General features: G+C 35.7%; 1 protein-coding gene across 2 annotated transcripts; it reads right to left on the minus strand.

Annotated features, from left to right (window-relative positions):
* Positions 1–3,502: 3,502 nt before the first annotated feature.
* LOC575374 (echinoidin) lies at positions 3,503–6,708 on the minus strand. Of its 2 annotated transcripts, none has more exons than XM_011679111.2 (3): positions 6,633–6,708; positions 4,397–4,664; positions 3,503–3,844 (listed from the first exon to the last, which is right to left on the minus strand). In XM_011679111.2, exons 2-3 carry the CDS (start codon positions 4,655–4,657, stop codon positions 3,623–3,625), a joined length of 483 nt encoding a protein of 160 aa, XP_011677413.1. In that variant the 5' UTR covers positions 4,658–4,664; positions 6,633–6,708; the 3' UTR covers positions 3,503–3,622. The 2 variants fall into 2 exon arrangements, with proteins under 2 accessions (XP_011677413.1, XP_780871.3); XM_775778.5 differs by having other exon boundaries at positions 4,397–4,668.
* Positions 6,709–18,252: the final 11,544 nt, after the last annotated feature.

The raw sequence follows: 18,252 nt of genomic DNA on the forward strand, positions 1-18,252 counted from the left end.
AACGCGTGTCAAGTCCAAGCGTAAATGCATGTTTGAATGAAAGAAACGCGAGCCCTAAAAAGATATACATCGCTTTTTTTTTTACAGTTTAAGATCAATAATCAATATTTTATGAAGAGCTCAAAAAGAACGTATAAACACGATCAACTGAAAGTACTCCGAGGGGGTAATGCGCTTTTCCCTGACTTCAGCACGCTTTTGTCTTTGTTAGTAGCTTGTCGTTAAGAGTGTTTTTTTTTTTGGGGGGGGGGGGGGGGTTGCTGCTGATTATACTTGTTGTAAAAAGAAGGCAGTTAGTAAGAATTTAAACATTTTCTTTTTTCCTTAGATGAGGCCAGCAGCAAGAATGGCTCCAATTCATTGTAACATTATAAACGGTGTGTCCTTGCCTTTCAGGAATTCGATTTTATACCATCTTCTCTTCTGTTCACTTTGTTATGTTATTCTTTCTAAGTTCATTTCATCTTAGTTTCTTTAAGTCTTTAGTTTATTTTCTATGTGTTGTTAAGGTATGGTTGTAAATGTGTCAGTGTTATATTACTTTCGTTTATGTCATGATTAGGTTGCTTTTTATCAACACGGCCCTGATTGAAACCAGTCTGCGAACTGTTTCGGGTTTTTACCGTGTATAAATCAAATCAAATCAACTCAGTTTCAGTTTCAGTTTCAGTTTATTTTCATATTTCTCACATGTTGTATAGTACATCATTACATATAGCATGTTACATTTTGAACTCATTTTAGAATACGTTTATACAACAAAACAAAAATGATACATAAGACTAAGTTGAATAAGGGAAGAAATATGATGGAGCCTAAAGAGAAAGCAATGCTTGTAGGTCATAGGCTCCGGAAGTTACAACAATGACATAGTCTTGTGTATATTAACAAAAAGACGTAATTTAATTAAGTTGAAACCTATTATGAAGAAAAATAAACAATATTCATACACTTAGCAATATTTGTATAACATTTTCACTACCCGTACGCAATGGCAATTCACAGGGTAACAACAGCAAACTTTGAACATCAGTTTGAACATCGACAAAAATTATTAAAAGTAACATCATGCTTCTTCTACCATTAAAGCGTAATTGCTTAGGAGATGACATTTCAGCTTGCGCTTGAACGAATATAGTGAGGTTGATTCTGTGAATTCAATGGGGAGGTCATACTCTAGTCCTAAATTATGGAATGGCCTTCCTGAAGACATCAAAAAATGTTTATCCTCTGATTCTTTCAAAACTCATCTCAAAACATTTCTTTTCAAGTCTTGATCTTTTTTCCTGTTTATACGCGCCTTGAGCACTCCACAGAGTGGATTTGGCGCGATATAAGTTACATTATTATTATTATTATTATTATTATTATTATTCCAAAGTTTAGGGCCCGTGAAAGTGATATTTTTTTGAGCAAACAAAGTTCGTGTAAGGGGAAGGTGGAATAGGTTACGTTGGCGAGTGGAATAAGAATGGATTGTATTATTTCGTACGAAGAGTGCACAAATTACAGCAGGTAACTCATTTATAGTTAATTGATACATAAACACTCCTACGCTGAACACATACACATCACCAATTCGGAGAACTTTGTTATTAAAAAACAGTTGGCTAGTATGGGAAAGGAATCCCGCATGATTTATGTTTCTTATTGCCCGTTTTTGAATAATGAGAAGTTTTTCAAGTTGGGCTTTGGTCCCGTTTCCCCAGGCAAGAATACCGTAGTTATTAAAGGTAAGGTAAAATTAAGGTGTTATACAGAGATAACAAAATATGGGTTGGGAACTCGTGTTTTAGTTTATTTAAAATACCTGTGTTTCTAGAAATCAGTTTGCACAAATAGTTAACGTGTATCTTCCATGATAAATCACTGTCAATGTAGATACCAAGAAACTAAACTCACTTCGCGAAATATCAGGGCTCGGGGGCTACCCCCCCCCCCCCCCAATATACAAACACACATGTTAAAGAGGAAAAGAAGGAAAGACATTTTAGAAATATTTAAGAAAAGGTGATGATACGGTACTCACTTGTATCCTTTTAAACAGAAATGTATTTCTACCTATAACATGGGTCGACGTTACATTTTCTAATCTTTAGCAAGTGTCTCTTTTGAATGAAATATTCTTTCAGACCGGATATGCAACCGTCACAAATAAGGTATCGAAATATGCTCATCTGACCGTAATTAAATGCCTTAAACCCCTGAGACAAAGTTAAGGTTTGTTAAATAGTGAGAAATGATTCGCGACCTTTTTATTCTTAGTAAAACAAACAAAATAATCGTATGTTATGACTTTCTGTTGGTTCATTACAACTCTACCTTTCTTTTCTCTCCTTTTTCGTTTGTTTACATTTTTCAACTCGATCCCGATAGATCCCCCCCCCCCCGGGGGGGGGCGTTACCGCCGTGCATTCGAGGAAGTATCATTACCACCATTAGTATCATCAATATTATTATTATCAAAACGTTTACATTCCATCGAATGACGATTGCAAATGGAATCTATTTCTCTATATCCCATCCCGTGTGCCTCCCCCCCCCCTCTCTCTCTCTCTCTCACTTCTTTTTTTAAATCTCGATCGCCGTCTTTTTTCTAGACCCTTTACATCTCTCTCTCTCTCTCTCTCTCTTGCTCTCTCTCTGACCACATGTGTCTCTCTTACTTACTCTCTATTCTCTTCTTTTAACTCTCGATCTCGATCTCCTTTCTATACCCTTTACATCTCTCTCTCTCTCTCTCTCTCCCTTACCCACTATCTCGCGCGCGCACACTACTTATATAAATCTTTCTATACGCCATACATCTCCCTCTCTTTGTGTGTCTCTCTCCCTCCCCCCTCTCTCTCTCTCTCTCTCTCTCTCTCTCTCTCTCTCTCTCGCACACACACTTTCACACATACAGAGACATGCGCACTCTCTTTCTTTTTTATCGATCTCCCTCTCTTTTTCTTTACCCTATCTTTCTCTCTGTCTCTCTGTATCTTTCGCACACAAACACACACACACACACACTCTTTCTCTCACTTATTTTTTTCTCTCTCACACACACAAACACTCACACACCCTCTCTTCTCTCTCTCTCTCTCTCTCTCTCTCTCTCTCAGTCTCTCTCATTATTGACTGTCCATTTTTCAAATACTCATTTTCAAGTGCTTATTCGTTTATGCCCCTTACGCCGAGGTACAACAAAAAAATATTAACAAAATAGATGAATTTGCGGTTTCTGTTAATCAATTTTAATGGAAGAGAAATACAAGTAACAAAAGGAATAAATGAAATAGTACGGTAATTATGATAATAACGAAAGTTATAAAAAAAAAAAATAATAGCGTATGTTTTATCGTAAATCGTAAAAAGAATCTGTTACAGTCAAACAAAACGGAATGTTGAAATGTTTACAGGCAGTTTGGTGGGTTGATTTTTGAAACCCAACGAAGGAAAAAGAGAAAGTAAAGAAGATGAAGAAGAAGCAGAAAAGAAGAAAAACGATAACAAGGAGAAGAAGAAGAAGCAGAAAAGAAGAAAAACGATAACAAGGAGAAGAAGAAGAAGACGTCTGTAGTCGATCTGGTTAGTGAGGTGGAGGTTCGGATAGACGACGAACCGGCTAAGCCACGGATCACTTCTTGCAGATATATCCGATTTGTTTGTTGCAGGGAAAATCGTTCCACGATCCGGATGGAACGTTACGCAAGTGACCGCAGTCCTCTGTGGCGTATCCGTGATTGTAGTTATCCGGCTGATTTTCGGCCCAGTTCGTGTAGTCGTTGGAAGAACCGTCAGACCAAACGAAGGGTCCGTTCGGTTGATGGTATCCGATCCAAGCAAAGCCATCCTCGCCCTGCAACATGCATCGAAACAAAAATGAGCTGGTTTTAATTATTCTACATTATTATTATTATTTTTTTTTGGGGGGGGGGGGGGGGAATACTTACAGTCTATACTAGTTTGGCCGGGAGTGATTAGACCACGCAGCGTGGTCAATGACAGGTGGCTATCTCATCAACTCAGCTCTCAATTAACATCAGAAAAAGAGGATCATGGGGGACCAATGGTCACCGATTAGGCATTTTTGATTATATATAGAGGGAGCAAGTACGTACGAGTAGGACAGTGGCGCTTTAAATAAATTCTTTCTTTCTCAGTAAAACAATCGAGCAAACAAACAGAAACAAATCAAGAAAATGAAACAAACGGAAACGAGAAACAAATCAACCAACCAAATAAACAAATGAACAAATTAAATGATCATTTATGACTTTAAAATCACCCTTTCTTCTCCCATAAACTGTAATCCCCCCCCCCCTCTTAAAATAAAAAAGGTGCCATTCAATAGTTGTTGACAGTTTTTATAGATTTTCTGTACTCTAATGGTTTAAATGTAAATACTAACCGTTGGCGCGTCACAACCGTCGGTCAAAATGAGTGCGTATGCGAATGTGTTCTCGGCTTCGTCGTGCATCGAGACGAGGTTCGCCCCCAAGCCTTGGCATGCGTTTTGAGCGGCTTGCCAGTTGACCTTTTGCGTGAAGTATCGATAGCAGTTACCGGCGAAGCTGCTCCAGCCAGATGAGCATGCGCATTGCCCTGTAGCTTCCGGGAGACCGAAGAGGGCCACGGCGGCCAGAGTCATCAATGTAAGGAGGAGCTTCATCTTGGCGCTAACTGGTAAAAAGATGGTGGAAAAGTATTGCGATATGTTTCAAATTTAGCCAAAACTATTGAAATACATTATTGTCAGAATATTTTAGTAAAACTTCTCAAAACTACTAACAAATCGGTTGCCAACAGGCCTTGAAAGACACATAGAAGTGTGTTTTCATTGGGAATTTGATACCGTTCGGGTGTTTGCCCGGTACACAGGCGTTGTCAATCAACGAGATTTGCCTACATGTTTTACGACCAACAGGCTTTATGTAACGCTCTGTCTTTTCCCCATACGGTAAAGGCTTCATCTGACATTTGCATTACCCGGAGACTCTCCGAGGCACGAGGGGGGGGGGGGGAGACTTATTGAATGGCCTACGGGTTTGCTGTGTGCAGATTCGTAAAACCATTAGCTATATTTCCACCAAATCTGGTATCAGCAAATTATGAACTACTGCAAATGGAAACTGACGACCCATCCAGTTTAAAAGAATGTGCCAAACTTTGAACCAAATTCGGATGCTAACTGCTTAAACATTTTTGTTTAAACAGAAATTTCTTGATGTTACCCTATCTGAGAATGAAGCATTAAACTTTGAGGCTAATTATTGTCACAAAACCTCGCTAATAGGTTAAGAGTCGCAAATATTCGTGAAAATAGTGCATTCTACCATGGAGTTTAATACTAGCCCTGACTCCACTCTCTAAAGAGTAATTCCACTGTCACTTTGAAGTTGATTCCACTCGGAGCAGATTTTAATTCTAGGGAAGTGATCCTTAATAAAATTGACTCCCTAAAACAAGATGTCCATCCTCTCGCACCCCCTCGCACCCCTCTCTTGCATCAACCACTTAATTGCTTCATCAAAAAGATGAAAACATAATAATAATGAAATACGCATGTACGATACATTACTGAAAATCCCTGTTTTTCAATTTGTTAATGCTCATATTTTGAAGTTGCTTTTCAAGATTCTTGTTTCATTTTTTGTACACTTGTAACCTCGCAAAACAAAGCAAATAGAGAGAATAAGGAATAACATGATGCATGTGCAATAGAGGGGCGGGGTCTGAATGAATGAGTATGAGTAATGAGCATAGAAAGATAAGGAAATCAGGGTAGTACTAGCCCAGACACCATGTGTGTTGTCCCATATACATCTTTCTGTGTAAGTGATTGTAACTTTACCAAGACTCTGCCAAATTTATGATGATTTTGATGACTCCAGAACCTTGCATTACACACCATTACTTACATGCTATATGATCAAATTTTCTGATCCATTCCACACCTTTTCTTTCACAATGCAATCGCATTACCAGAACTCAAGTTCATCTTTAACCTCAACATTTGTAAGTGTGTGCTTTTTTAAATTTGCACGTTGAGCATGAACGCGATAACCTTAAAGTCACTCGGTAACATTGCCTCAGTTTATGAAACAAAATCCTTGATTTAGCTCATGCTGCAATACTAATTATAAACCTTGAGGTCAGTCAAGAATCCCCTGAATTTTACAAGCCGATCGCCTGTCTAATTATCAAGATATTTATGATTGGAAATCGAAATTTTATTTTCGTTTTCCTAACGGTTTTTATAACACTACAGTCTTTTGGCAAAATAAGTATGGTAAAACCGGTGTTCAAAGATTTGTTTCATTTTTGAGGCACTTCATGATCGTTTTGAAGCGCAATTTGTTTAGGGCTTCAATATTTCACCATATCACAGACACTGAAAACACGTAGGGCCATGCATGTCAGATTTAACATTGTTAAACGATGCCTTTAAACCCCGCCCCTCCCCTTCCCGCACACTTTCCTTAAACAAGCCTTAGGTAATAATTAATAAAATTACTTAAAACCTCTTCTGTCAAATCTACTGTTCGATTTGAGCCTACATGTTGTACCGATTACCGCTAGTGGCAAACCAGGGAATAATCGGGCTAATATGAAGATGTAAGGTTAGAGAGAATCAGCATACTCACATGCAGGTGTAGCTTCTTGCAGAGAGGGCTTGAACGTTTCGGACTTCACTTCAGCTTCAGCAAGATCGATCGTGGATTGATTCTGCACAAGATTTACCCCAGTATTTATTGAAAATGAATCGGGTATTCGTGATAAAATCACGCCACTTTTTGATACCAGGAGAAAGTTTTTTTCAAGGATGCCGCGGGTCTCAGGTCATTGATAAGTTCAAGTGTCATGTCACGCGATTGTTGGGTGACAATAGGATAAAAGAAGCAAGAGGCTCTATCTCTAGGCTTAGAATATAATGATAACAATAATAGATTAATTAGAAAACAAAAGGATAATAAAAGCAAAAATTGTAATTCAATGAAACATTTTGAAAAGATCTAGTAACTTTTGTCATGGTTTATTTCTTCCATTAATTCTTCAACGGGGGTATTTGTGATAAAATCACGGAAATCCAGTCAATTGTTAAAGATAAAAACCAGTTATGGTCATGCGATTGCATTATGAAAGAAACATTGTGGAATCGATCAGAAAAGGTTGATCATCTAGCATGTAAGTATTGTTGTGTACTCCAAGTTCCTTTTCATCATCAAAATGATGAGAAATTTGGCCCAGTCTTCGTAAAGTTACAAGCACTGTACACAGAAATATGTATATGGGACTACGCATACGTGCGCGACACGTGCGTTTATCTTTCACATAACAATAGATTAACTAATTTACCAAATACATCAATTAGTAGGCGGTTTCCCGGCAACATTTGTATCATCATGTATTAGTTAGAACATATTCTTTCACATGATTGGTAATAGGAGCTTCCATTTCATATTTTTTTTTAAATTGGGGCGTTTCCAATACTGGTCTTTACCTTTAATACCCGGAGAAATATTGAATTGTTCAAGGATGTCTGTCAGGTAAAGTATATATATATATTATCATGTTCAAGGATGTCTGTCAGATAAAGTATATATATATATATATCATGTTTAAGTATCAGGTCACGGGATAATAAGGTGAAATTGGATATTAAAAAAGGGCACTCTTTAGGCACTTGGCATGGCACGATAATAACAAATAAGAAAGACAAAAGAAAGAAATTGAGACCTACTTTAATTTAGGTCAAGGAAACTACTAGAAAAAGTGACTTCACCTGTGATTTAGTTGACTTTTATTTCTCTTCTTTTGTTCATATATTTTGATATTATACGATAAGTTAGGCTGTGTACTCCTGTGCTAGAATGACAAAATATGTGAGTAATAACTTACTTCAACAAAATGAGGAAAATGGAACTGAAAAATGGAACTGAAAATGTCTAATGAATCAGCCGTGTTTGTGATGTAGATAATTCTCTTCTTGTCATTTCTCACATCTTTCTTTCTTTCAGGAAATATTAAAGCACATTGAACAGTCCTTAAATTTGTTTAAACGTTACAACAAATTAAGATTACCGTAACGTTATTTAGCCCAACATCCTTTTAAGAATATAGAATTTAATTGTATTACTACAGTACTACTACTACTAATACTACTACTACTACAACAACAGTAACAAACAGTATTACTGACAACAGTAATAATGATGATAATGTTACAATAATAACACTACTAATAATAATAATAATACTGCTAATAATAATGGTCCTGATCGAAAAATAATGATATTACTAATAACTTCTATTAGTACTACAACTAATTTGAAATAGCTAAAGAAAATTGATACAGATTCGTTACATGATTCGCGTGTAGATCCACGTGTGGAGTTTGAGAAAATAGTCTCAATGAAAATGCATCAAAACTACTTATACCCTGTTACACAAACGAGACCAACATCAGGGCCCTGTATCACAAGCAGTTAATATCAATCGCAACTTATTTGCGATTCATTTCAATCGCAACTATTTACATACGAGATAGGAGACTGCAAACTTGCGATTGATCTGGATCAATCGTAAGTCTTTGTAAGGCGGGGCCCAGACCGACAACAATGGCCGAGTTCATGGGGCTAATGCGAGGCGATTGAGATCCCCAAGACCGTTTCGAGTCGTTTTGAAAACTCCCTCGCAAATGCCGATCGCAATCCAACAGTCGCAGCCTGCAGTGAAACAGGGGCTGAATTCAATCTTCCAGTGATATACCAGTGGCGCCCACTCAAGGGGCGATATAATTTCCTAACGTCTCAAGTATGGTCTTTCTATAAAGTGCAGGCAGCACAATGGACTTGACATGTTAAGGAGCGAAGGAGTGTCGTTCAAAGTTGGGAGGGGGTAACAACAACAAATTGACAAATCACTTTCTGGCAAAGGAGTTCACAACTTAACTAATCGTTTACAATGTATGAAGAAAACGATTATACAAGATAACTAAATCATTACACAATAAAATAAATCACATGTGAAGTCACCATTTATGGTAGTTTCCTTGACTTGTGTCTTTAATTTTAAATAATTTTATTCGTTACTTACTCGGCCAAGTTCATTCTATTTAGTATGTCCAAAGAGGATAATTGTTCATATATATACATAATATATAATATATAATATATATTGTTCATAATATATTTGCAACGTTGATCTGGCGCTGCTCAGTGCCTGCCGGGCTCACGATCAATTGGGCAAAAAGAATTTCCATTTTCGGTTTAACTTAACAAAATTTGGAGTGGATTTTAAAATATTATTGTTATTAGTATTATTTAAAATCTTGCTTCACAGTAATTCACAAGTACAACATATAACTGACAATCATAAGTACTTCATTAAATACATGTGAATTGTATTTTTCCCCACAGTAAACACATACTTAATGTTTGTCTAAATTGTGTTCTACCTCGTTTCCGATTTAGGCTGAAGGCCCTGTTTTTAGTATACACTCTACATACATGATCATGATGAATATAGGTTTCTGAAGTAGGTATTATAGCTTTTTCTAATAATTCCCTGATATGGTATAACAGTATTGGGTACAAAAGTAATACTAAGTATACTCAAATTCATTGTTTTTGTTTAAGTGTACTAATCCCCTGAAGAAATAATTTATGTATCTAAACTAGAATGTATATAAAATAAACCTCGTAATAAATTTACCTAGCATTGTATAATTATGTAAACGACTAAGTTATATGAATACTATGTAAGATAACATTACACTCTGTGATAGTGATTGGAAATTAAATGTCAAAGGAAAAGAGTTGGTTATTGGGTTGGTATTATGTTCGAGAATAATAGACTGGTTTTACATTTAAAATGTATTGGTCATTTAGTTGTGATTACATGTTTGTATTTAACATTTGTTACCCATATCTAAAGTACTTTTGGTTGTCTGGATTTAGATGATCATGTGTTTCTCTTTCCCCTGTATTTTCTTATAACTATCCAAATGATTACTTTGAAAACCATATTTTGAAAGTTGTTCTTCAGGCATGCTCTGTTCAATCAGGCTATGTATTTCAAGATCGCAACCAGGTTTAGAAAATCACCTCATAGGACAATTTCCATAAATCAGTTTCGGATTATGTAATATTCTTATTGTCATGTGCACATATTTGGATAGGTGTGTATGTCTGGTTATGTCGTAAAACATCTTTAAAATGTTTTAATTCTAATATAATCAATTTGTCTCCACCCTCTCTCTCTCTCTCTCTCTCACTTTCGCTCTTTCTCTTTATCTCTTATACTTACGTACTCTCTCTCTCTCTCTATTTTTTTCTCTCGATCTCGATCTTTTTTTCTATACCCTTCACATCTCGATCTCGATCTCTTTCTCTCTCTCTAACCATATGTTTCTTTTTCTCTCTCACACTTACTTTTTCTCCTTTAGCCACTATCTCGCGCGCGCACACTGTCTCTCTCTCTCTCTCTCTCTCTTTTGTTCTTTCTTCCGATCTCCCTCTCTGTTTTATACCACATTCACCTCTCTCTCTCCACTCGTCATTTCTGTATGTGTCTCTATGTCTCCACTCTCTCTCTCTCTTTCTCTCTATCTCTTATACTCACGTACTCTCTCTCTCTTTTCTTTTTTCTCTCGATCTCGATCTCTTTTTCTATACCCTTCACATCTCGATCTCGATCTCTTTCTCTCTTTCTAACCATTTGTTTCTTTTTCGCTCTCACACTTACCTTTTCTCCTTTATCCACTATCTCGCGCGCACACACTATCTCTCTCTCTCTCTCTCTCTCTCTTGTTCTTTCTTCCGATCTCCCTCTCATTGTGTTATACCACATACACCTCTCTCTCTCCGCTCGTCCTGTCTGTCTGTGTGTGTGTGTGTGTGTGTGTGTCTCTCTCTCTCTCTTACTTACTCCCCCGTCTGTCGCAAACACACACACACACACACCCACGCGCACACACACACACACACACACGCTCTCTTTTTTTCTCTCGATCTCCACTATCATTTTATATGATGATGATGATTCACAACGTTTGTTTGGCGCCATATATCTGTTTCAAAAAACATTCAAAGGCGCGAGCTCCTCCAATAAAGTTAGCATTATATACCCCTTCATTTCCCCCTTTGTCTTTGTCGCACACGCTCTTCCCCTCTTTCTCTCTCTCTCTCTCTCTCTCTATATATATATATATATATCGCTCTCTTTCTCTCTCAATCTCTTTCAATCTCGACACTCCGTAATCCCAGTCGTATATTGCATCATTTATGAATCAAATCCTCATTTTCAAATGCTTATTCGTCTACCCCCCCCCCCTTTCACCGAGGTACAACACAAAAGTATAAACAAAACACAAATAAAATTGAGGTTTTTGTTAATCTTTTTTAATGGAAGTGAACAAAAAAAGTAAGTAAAGGAATAAATGAAATAGTATGGTAAATTATGATGATAGCGTATGTTCTATCGTAAGAAATTATGTTAAACTCGAACAAAACGGAATGTTAAAATAGTTACTGGCAGCTTGGAGGGCTCTATGATACCCACTGGAGGAAATTGAAAAAGATGAAGAAGAAGAAGAAGAAGAAGAAAAAAAAAGAACAAGAAGAAAAATAAGCAAGTGTGTCACATTAGACAAAAAAATTTGCACTACGCACTTACATATGATTTACAATAAAGGGAAGAAAAAGAAGAAGAAGAAGAAGAAGAAGAAGAAGAAGAAGAAGAAGAAGGAGAAACAAAAACGAAGAAGAAGAACAAAGCAAGGGTGTCACATTATAATAATAATATTGAACTAATCAATCAATGTCAAAGAATTGATTCATCATCGCTCTATAACTAATTGTTTTACATTTTAACATACCTGCATTCTTATCCATCACAAATTAACATTTCGTAGGTATCTTGAATGTTCGTTTAGATTAATTTCCTCCTCCTATCCTTCTCCTCTTTAATACTGATTACCATGGGTGTCGATCCTTACGTAATACCTATTCATCAGGGGGGATGAATGAATAGATCACCCCCCCCCCCTGATGAATACGTATCAGTTACAGATCGAAACCCATGCTGATTACATTTTCCATTTGTCTTAATCAAAGCCCAATATTATATTCATATTTTATTTTAATATGTACGAGAGAGAGAGAGAGAAAGGAAGAGGGAAAATGAGAAAATATGTTAACATACAATTATCATGTTTAACTATGAATTGCATCCTTTACATTTTAATTCAATTTGCTGCCAATATTCAGAATCTAAATATCATAAATCAACATAGTACACCAACTCTGAAATGTGAACTCAGAACACATTGATTATTTTGTCATTCAAACTGTTAATAATTGTCATCATTCTGGCATCAACATGATTTGTCTACGTTCTTTTCTATGTATTAAGTACAGCAGCTAGATTTCGTATTGTCTGAAAGATTGTGTAGATAGCGAAGCTTGCAGTTCGTAATCGATAAGTCACCGCATTCATGCAAAGATGAATAAAGTATTCAACATGCTGGTGGATAAAAGCGGCAATTATTATACTGTACAACTAAAAATTGCATCCTTTTCAATATAAATTAATTCGCTTCAAATATTCAGAATTTAAATATGATAAGTCCACATAGTACACCAACGCTGAAATATAACCTGAAAACACATTGAACATTTTTTGATCAAATTTTTAATCATTGTCATCCTTCTGATGTATCTCCTTTTTTTAAACTTTCTTATCTGTGTATTTACTCCAGCTAGATTTCGTATCGTTGATATATTAAATGAATGTCGAAGCCTGCCATTCGTAACCGAGTAATCACTTAATTAACGTCAAAGAATTAATTTATCATCGCTCTATATTTGTTTTAAACATTTTAACATACCTGCATTCTTATCAATTACGAATTTACATTTCGTAGGTATCTTAATTGTTTGTTTTGAATAATTTCCTCCCCATTTCTTCCTCCCTGTTTAATACTGATAGGATTTTTTATTTGTCTTAATCAAAGCCTAATTTTGTATTCAAAATTTATTTATGGGCGAGAGATAGTGAGGTAGAGAGAAATGGGAAAAGGGAGAGGATATGTTAACATGTAAGTATCGTGTTAAACTATGAATTGCATCCTTTTCAATATAATTTAATTTGCTGTCAATATACACAAATCTAAGTATGATAAATCAACATAGTACAACTATAACCCATGTGCCAAAACACAATGTTGATCAATTAATATGGAAGAACAACAATTAAATTTGAATGAAATTAAACTTACCATGCACTGTGAGGCTTCAGTTAGAATCATAAATTCTCTGTGACTGGCTTAGTATTAATGTTGAGGGACCAGTCACCGAAGATCCATAGTTTAGAATACAACAAATGGCAAAGAAAATTTTCTCACAAGAATATTATTCTCATATCTATTTGACACGTTTGAACATAAACCCTCTTCGAAATCAATATAAATTAGACATATACAACTGAGAAGTGATATATAGTTTTGAAGATTCTTCCTATAATACAAATAAAGAAATAATTGTAAATTGCCAATTTGTATTTGCTTGAGTGAGTGCAGATTGAAGAAAAACAAATCCCAAGTATTTAATTACTTATTTGAGTTTTCCTGTGCTTAAAAGCATTTGTTTGGACCAACTCTCCCCCTCTCTCTCTCTCTCTCTCTCTCTCTCTTTCTATCTCTCTGGATCTTAAATGCATATCCATATAATTTAGGGTGTTTTTCTTTTTCTTTTACGAGGACACTTAATTTAGGTGTGACAGACAATAGGGAAGGAAAGGAAAAACAAATTACAAGCAGAAAAAGGTAAAAGGAAGATTAGAGAAATTAGGATCTTTGAACTATATGTCTGACAGTGGGTATAATGCACAAACTGTGTACAAATCATCTAACTAATTATTAAACCACACAACATGAACATTATATATAAACTATATTATTCCAAATTCATATACACAAACATATATTTTAATTCCAATATACTTATCCAATGAATACGAGGCCATCAACAAATATAACAGCTGCCGCATATTTGAAAGGTTTTTTAAAGTTGTTGTTGTTGTTTTGATTTGTATGTTTAGTTTTCATTTGTTACTTTTTGTAAATAAGGAAGAGGAATTTGTCATAGGCTGATTACATGCTGATTTCGTCTTACTTTTATACACAGAAGAGTTGAATTTGGGTAGGCGGTGCACTTTTTTCAAAACTTTGCCACTATCAAAAAGAACACCAAAAACAACAACATCGTTTTAGCAATCTTTGAGATTTTGTATTTGTTTTTCTTATGTCCTTTCTCGAGAGTTTCATAGCACAAATGCGTAAAGTCAATCATCATTGAAGAATACAGGAGAGCTTTGCTCACATCAGTCTAGAGGCAATATTAGTTACCATATCATTTTACCAATATTTGTAGCTGTACCACTTCATAGGGGGAAAAAAAAAAAAGCATTTCAATTGGTCTGGACAACCATTAATGCCACACTGTACTACTTGCTCCCGCTATATAGAAATATATAATAATGCTTAGTATAATTTTTTTTTAAATCTTATCCTTTGATGATTTTCAATCGTATAAACTCGGACTGGAACTTGTAAAAGGAAACTTTACAAAAAGGCCTGTGGCTCACAAAAAAAGTCAAGTTGCATGAAAAGAGGCGTCCAGAACGCAAACAAGTTACAAGCAATTGAATGCTAAGGACCTTCTGCTACAGTACAATATGAGTGGTCGAATGCTTATAAAGATAACTCGATAAGGCACATCATTTGAAGTCGACTGATAATAAATACAGAGTTATTCTTAGCGTTGTAGCACACGATCGTGTGTATAAAATAAGACTACCAGTACAAAGACTAGTCTACAGAAACAGAACTACCCTTTGTCTTTTACAGTGTGAAATATGTGTTAAAAATAAATAAATAATAAAAATAAATAAATAAATAAATAATAATAATAATAATAATAATAATAATAATAATAATAATATAATAATAATAATAATAATAATAATAATAATAATAATAATAATAATAATAATAAAATAATAATATTAATAATAATAATATTAATAATAATATTAATAATGATAATAATAATAATGATAATAATGATCACGTTTTATATCCCCAGGGTTACTACCCTTTTCCAATATGCTGAGCGCCTAGCTAGAAGGCAGAAGGTCCCCTTGTTATAAGTCTTTGGTATGACTCGGCCAGGGTTCGAACCCATGACCTCGTTTTTATGAGGCGGGCGCTCTAACCACTGAGCCACCACGCATTTAGATATTACAGGCTACACACATTAAATCAATTTGAAATGCCTCTGCATATTATGGGGAAAATGTGTCTTGTGCATTATGCATATAAATAAAAGGGCGATCCCATGCAATGTGACCTTTATGCCGTATGACATTTGTCCATTCATCCACAGATGGAAAATCTCTTAAATATTAAAAACTACGAGTATATAGTAGTGGTACGAGAAAGCACCATTATGATGGGGGGGGGGGGAGAGAAATTACATTATTACATTTCCGGGTGAAATTATTACATTTGTGGGTAAAGTGTTATTACATTTATGGGTGTTATTACATTTGTGGGTAAAGTGTTATTACATTTGTGGGTGTTATTACATTTGTGGGTGTTATTACATTTGTGGGTAAAATGTTATTACGTTTGTGGGCGTTATTACATTTGTAGGGTAAAGTGTTATTACATTTGTGGGCGTTATTACATTTGTGGGCGTTATTACATTTGTGGGTTTATTACATTTGTGGCCGTTATTACATGTGTTGGCAATATGCAATAAGGGATAGAGCAACGTCGATCTGGCGCTGATTAATCAGTGGCTGCCGGGCTCACGATCAATTGGGGAAAAAATAATTTCCGCTTCGGTTTAATAAATATTGGAGTGGACTATTAGGCTATTATTATGATTAATATATTATTATTAACAGCAATAAGCTAAATAATATCAAGATTTTAGTCTAAATCAAATAATGCAAAACAAAGTAATTTATATATTTCCTTCAAAACATACACTTTGCAACTTTAATTTTATCCGAATCCTACTGAAAACTGCTCTTAAAGAAAGAATGGTCATTCGGAAAGTAAATTAGAGAAAGTTTGAACGAAATCTGAAAAAAGATATAAGAAACTTTAAAGTTTAAAAGTAGAAATCAAAATACGTATGGGCATTTCCAATCGGCTGAATTGGTCAAGTCAAATTTTGCCTTAAGCCATAATGCAAGGCCGTCCAGAGGATTTTTGTATGTTGGGGACCGGGGTAAAATGCAATAAATTATTGAAAATTTGTTGCATTTTCTGTTTTTTATTTTATTTATGGAAACTGCCCCCCTACCCTAGCCCCCGCTGCGTACAGTCATGATTTAGTGACAAAGCAATGGCCTCGTAACTGTGAGGCCCCACGATCAAAACCGTGTCGATGTGCTTTATAAGTGCCCTTTTGTGGGGCATTAATCCTTATTACTGTCATGTATGACTTAAGGGCGTAGGTCCCCTAGTTGATAAGTATAGTAGCATACACATGCTTTAGCAGTCACGCAAAACACACATTGTCAAATTAATATTTGATACAAATCTGAGAATGTAAACTATTATCTAGATCTAATATTTTTAAATTATTTTAAAAATAATTCCATAAATTGGGGTAAAACAAAAATATTCCAACTTTATTTGCGACAGTGTAGTTTGTCGGTCTGTCTGTACGATAAACTAAATGTTGCATCGTTGGATTACATCATGACTTCACTAGATATTTCAAATCTAGAAGTGGAAAATAAAAGAGTAAGGAAATATTGTTACCTTTACTTCAAAGAAATTTATGACCCTATCCCACTCCGGCTTAAAGTTGGTTAAATCTTCATATACAGTATATCCATATTATTCAGAGCAGTCGCTGGTGAAACGCGTGTCAAGTCCAAGCGTAAATGCATTTTTGAATGAAAGAAACGCGAGTCCTAAATAGATATACATCGCCTTTTTTCAGTTTAAAGAGACTGGATCGGCAGTTTCCATGTGTAGAGGGCCATAATTCGCTGACACCAGACTTGGCGGAAATACCATTAATGGGAGTACAAATCTGCACACAGCAAACCCGTTGGCCAGTCAAAAAGTACCCCCTAATCGCTCGGAGAGCTTCGGTGAGGGAAAAGCGAAGCATTACATAAGATCTAATGGTCATAAAACTGAAGGCTAACCCTGGTTATTGACAACACCTGTTATTGGGTAAACACCCGAACGGTGTGGAATTCCACATGAGAGCTAACTTCTATGTGACTTTAAGATCAATAATCAATGAAGAGCTCAAAAAGAACGTATGAGGGGGGTTATGCGCTTTTCCCCGACTTCAGCACGCTTTTGTCTCTCTGTGTAGCTTATCTTTAAGAGTGTTTTTTAGTTTTTTTTTGCTGATAATACTTGATGTAAAAAAATTAAGTTAATAAGATTTCACAATTTCTCTATTTCGTTAGATTACACCAGCAAGAATGGCATCAACTATTTGTAACATTGTAAACGGTGTGTCCTTGCCTTTCAGGAATTCGAATTTATATCTTCTTCTATTTTTTTTTGTTTTGTATTCTTCTTTCTAAGTTCATTTCATCTCATTTTCTTTCAGTCTTTAGTTTCACGAAACAGCGGGGCTCGGGGGGGGGGGGATCTCAACCCCCCACAATTAAAAGTATGTTAAAGAGAAAAAGAAATAAATATATCTTAGAAATATGTGGGAAAAGTAATGATACGGTACTCGCTTGTATCCTTTAAAAAAAAAATGTATTTTTCACCTCTGAAATGGGTCAACGTTAATTTTTCTAATCTTTAGCAAGTGTCTCATTTGGACCCTGCACGCCAATTTACGCTCTCCCTGATCGTAAATATTTTAGCCTTCCCTCCCCCCCCCCCTCCCCCCCCCCCCCGCCACCACCACACTTTGAAAATCGTTCCGTGTGACCTGACTACCACCGAGCAAACGTACCTCCCAAAAGGGGGGGGGGGATTTCTGGTAAACGTGAACATTAATGTTCGTTTAGGAGGATATAAAATCAATAAAATGATGCCTCCTGAAAAGAATGCTCTTCAAATGCTCTCATCATTTTGAATAGCCTTTTCTTCATTTCGTTTGTGTAGAAAAAGTTAGAGACAAAGTTAAGGTTAGTTAAATAGTGAGAAATAATTCGTCACCTTTGTTATCCTCAGTAATAAAATAAATTGTAATCGTATGTTATGAC

This window comes from Strongylocentrotus purpuratus, unplaced genomic scaffold, assembly GCF_000002235.5.
Source record: "Strongylocentrotus purpuratus isolate Spur 01 unplaced genomic scaffold, Spur_5.0 spur5_scaffold_20, whole genome shotgun sequence".
Classification (NCBI taxonomy): domain Eukaryota; kingdom Metazoa; phylum Echinodermata; class Echinoidea; order Camarodonta; family Strongylocentrotidae; genus Strongylocentrotus; species Strongylocentrotus purpuratus.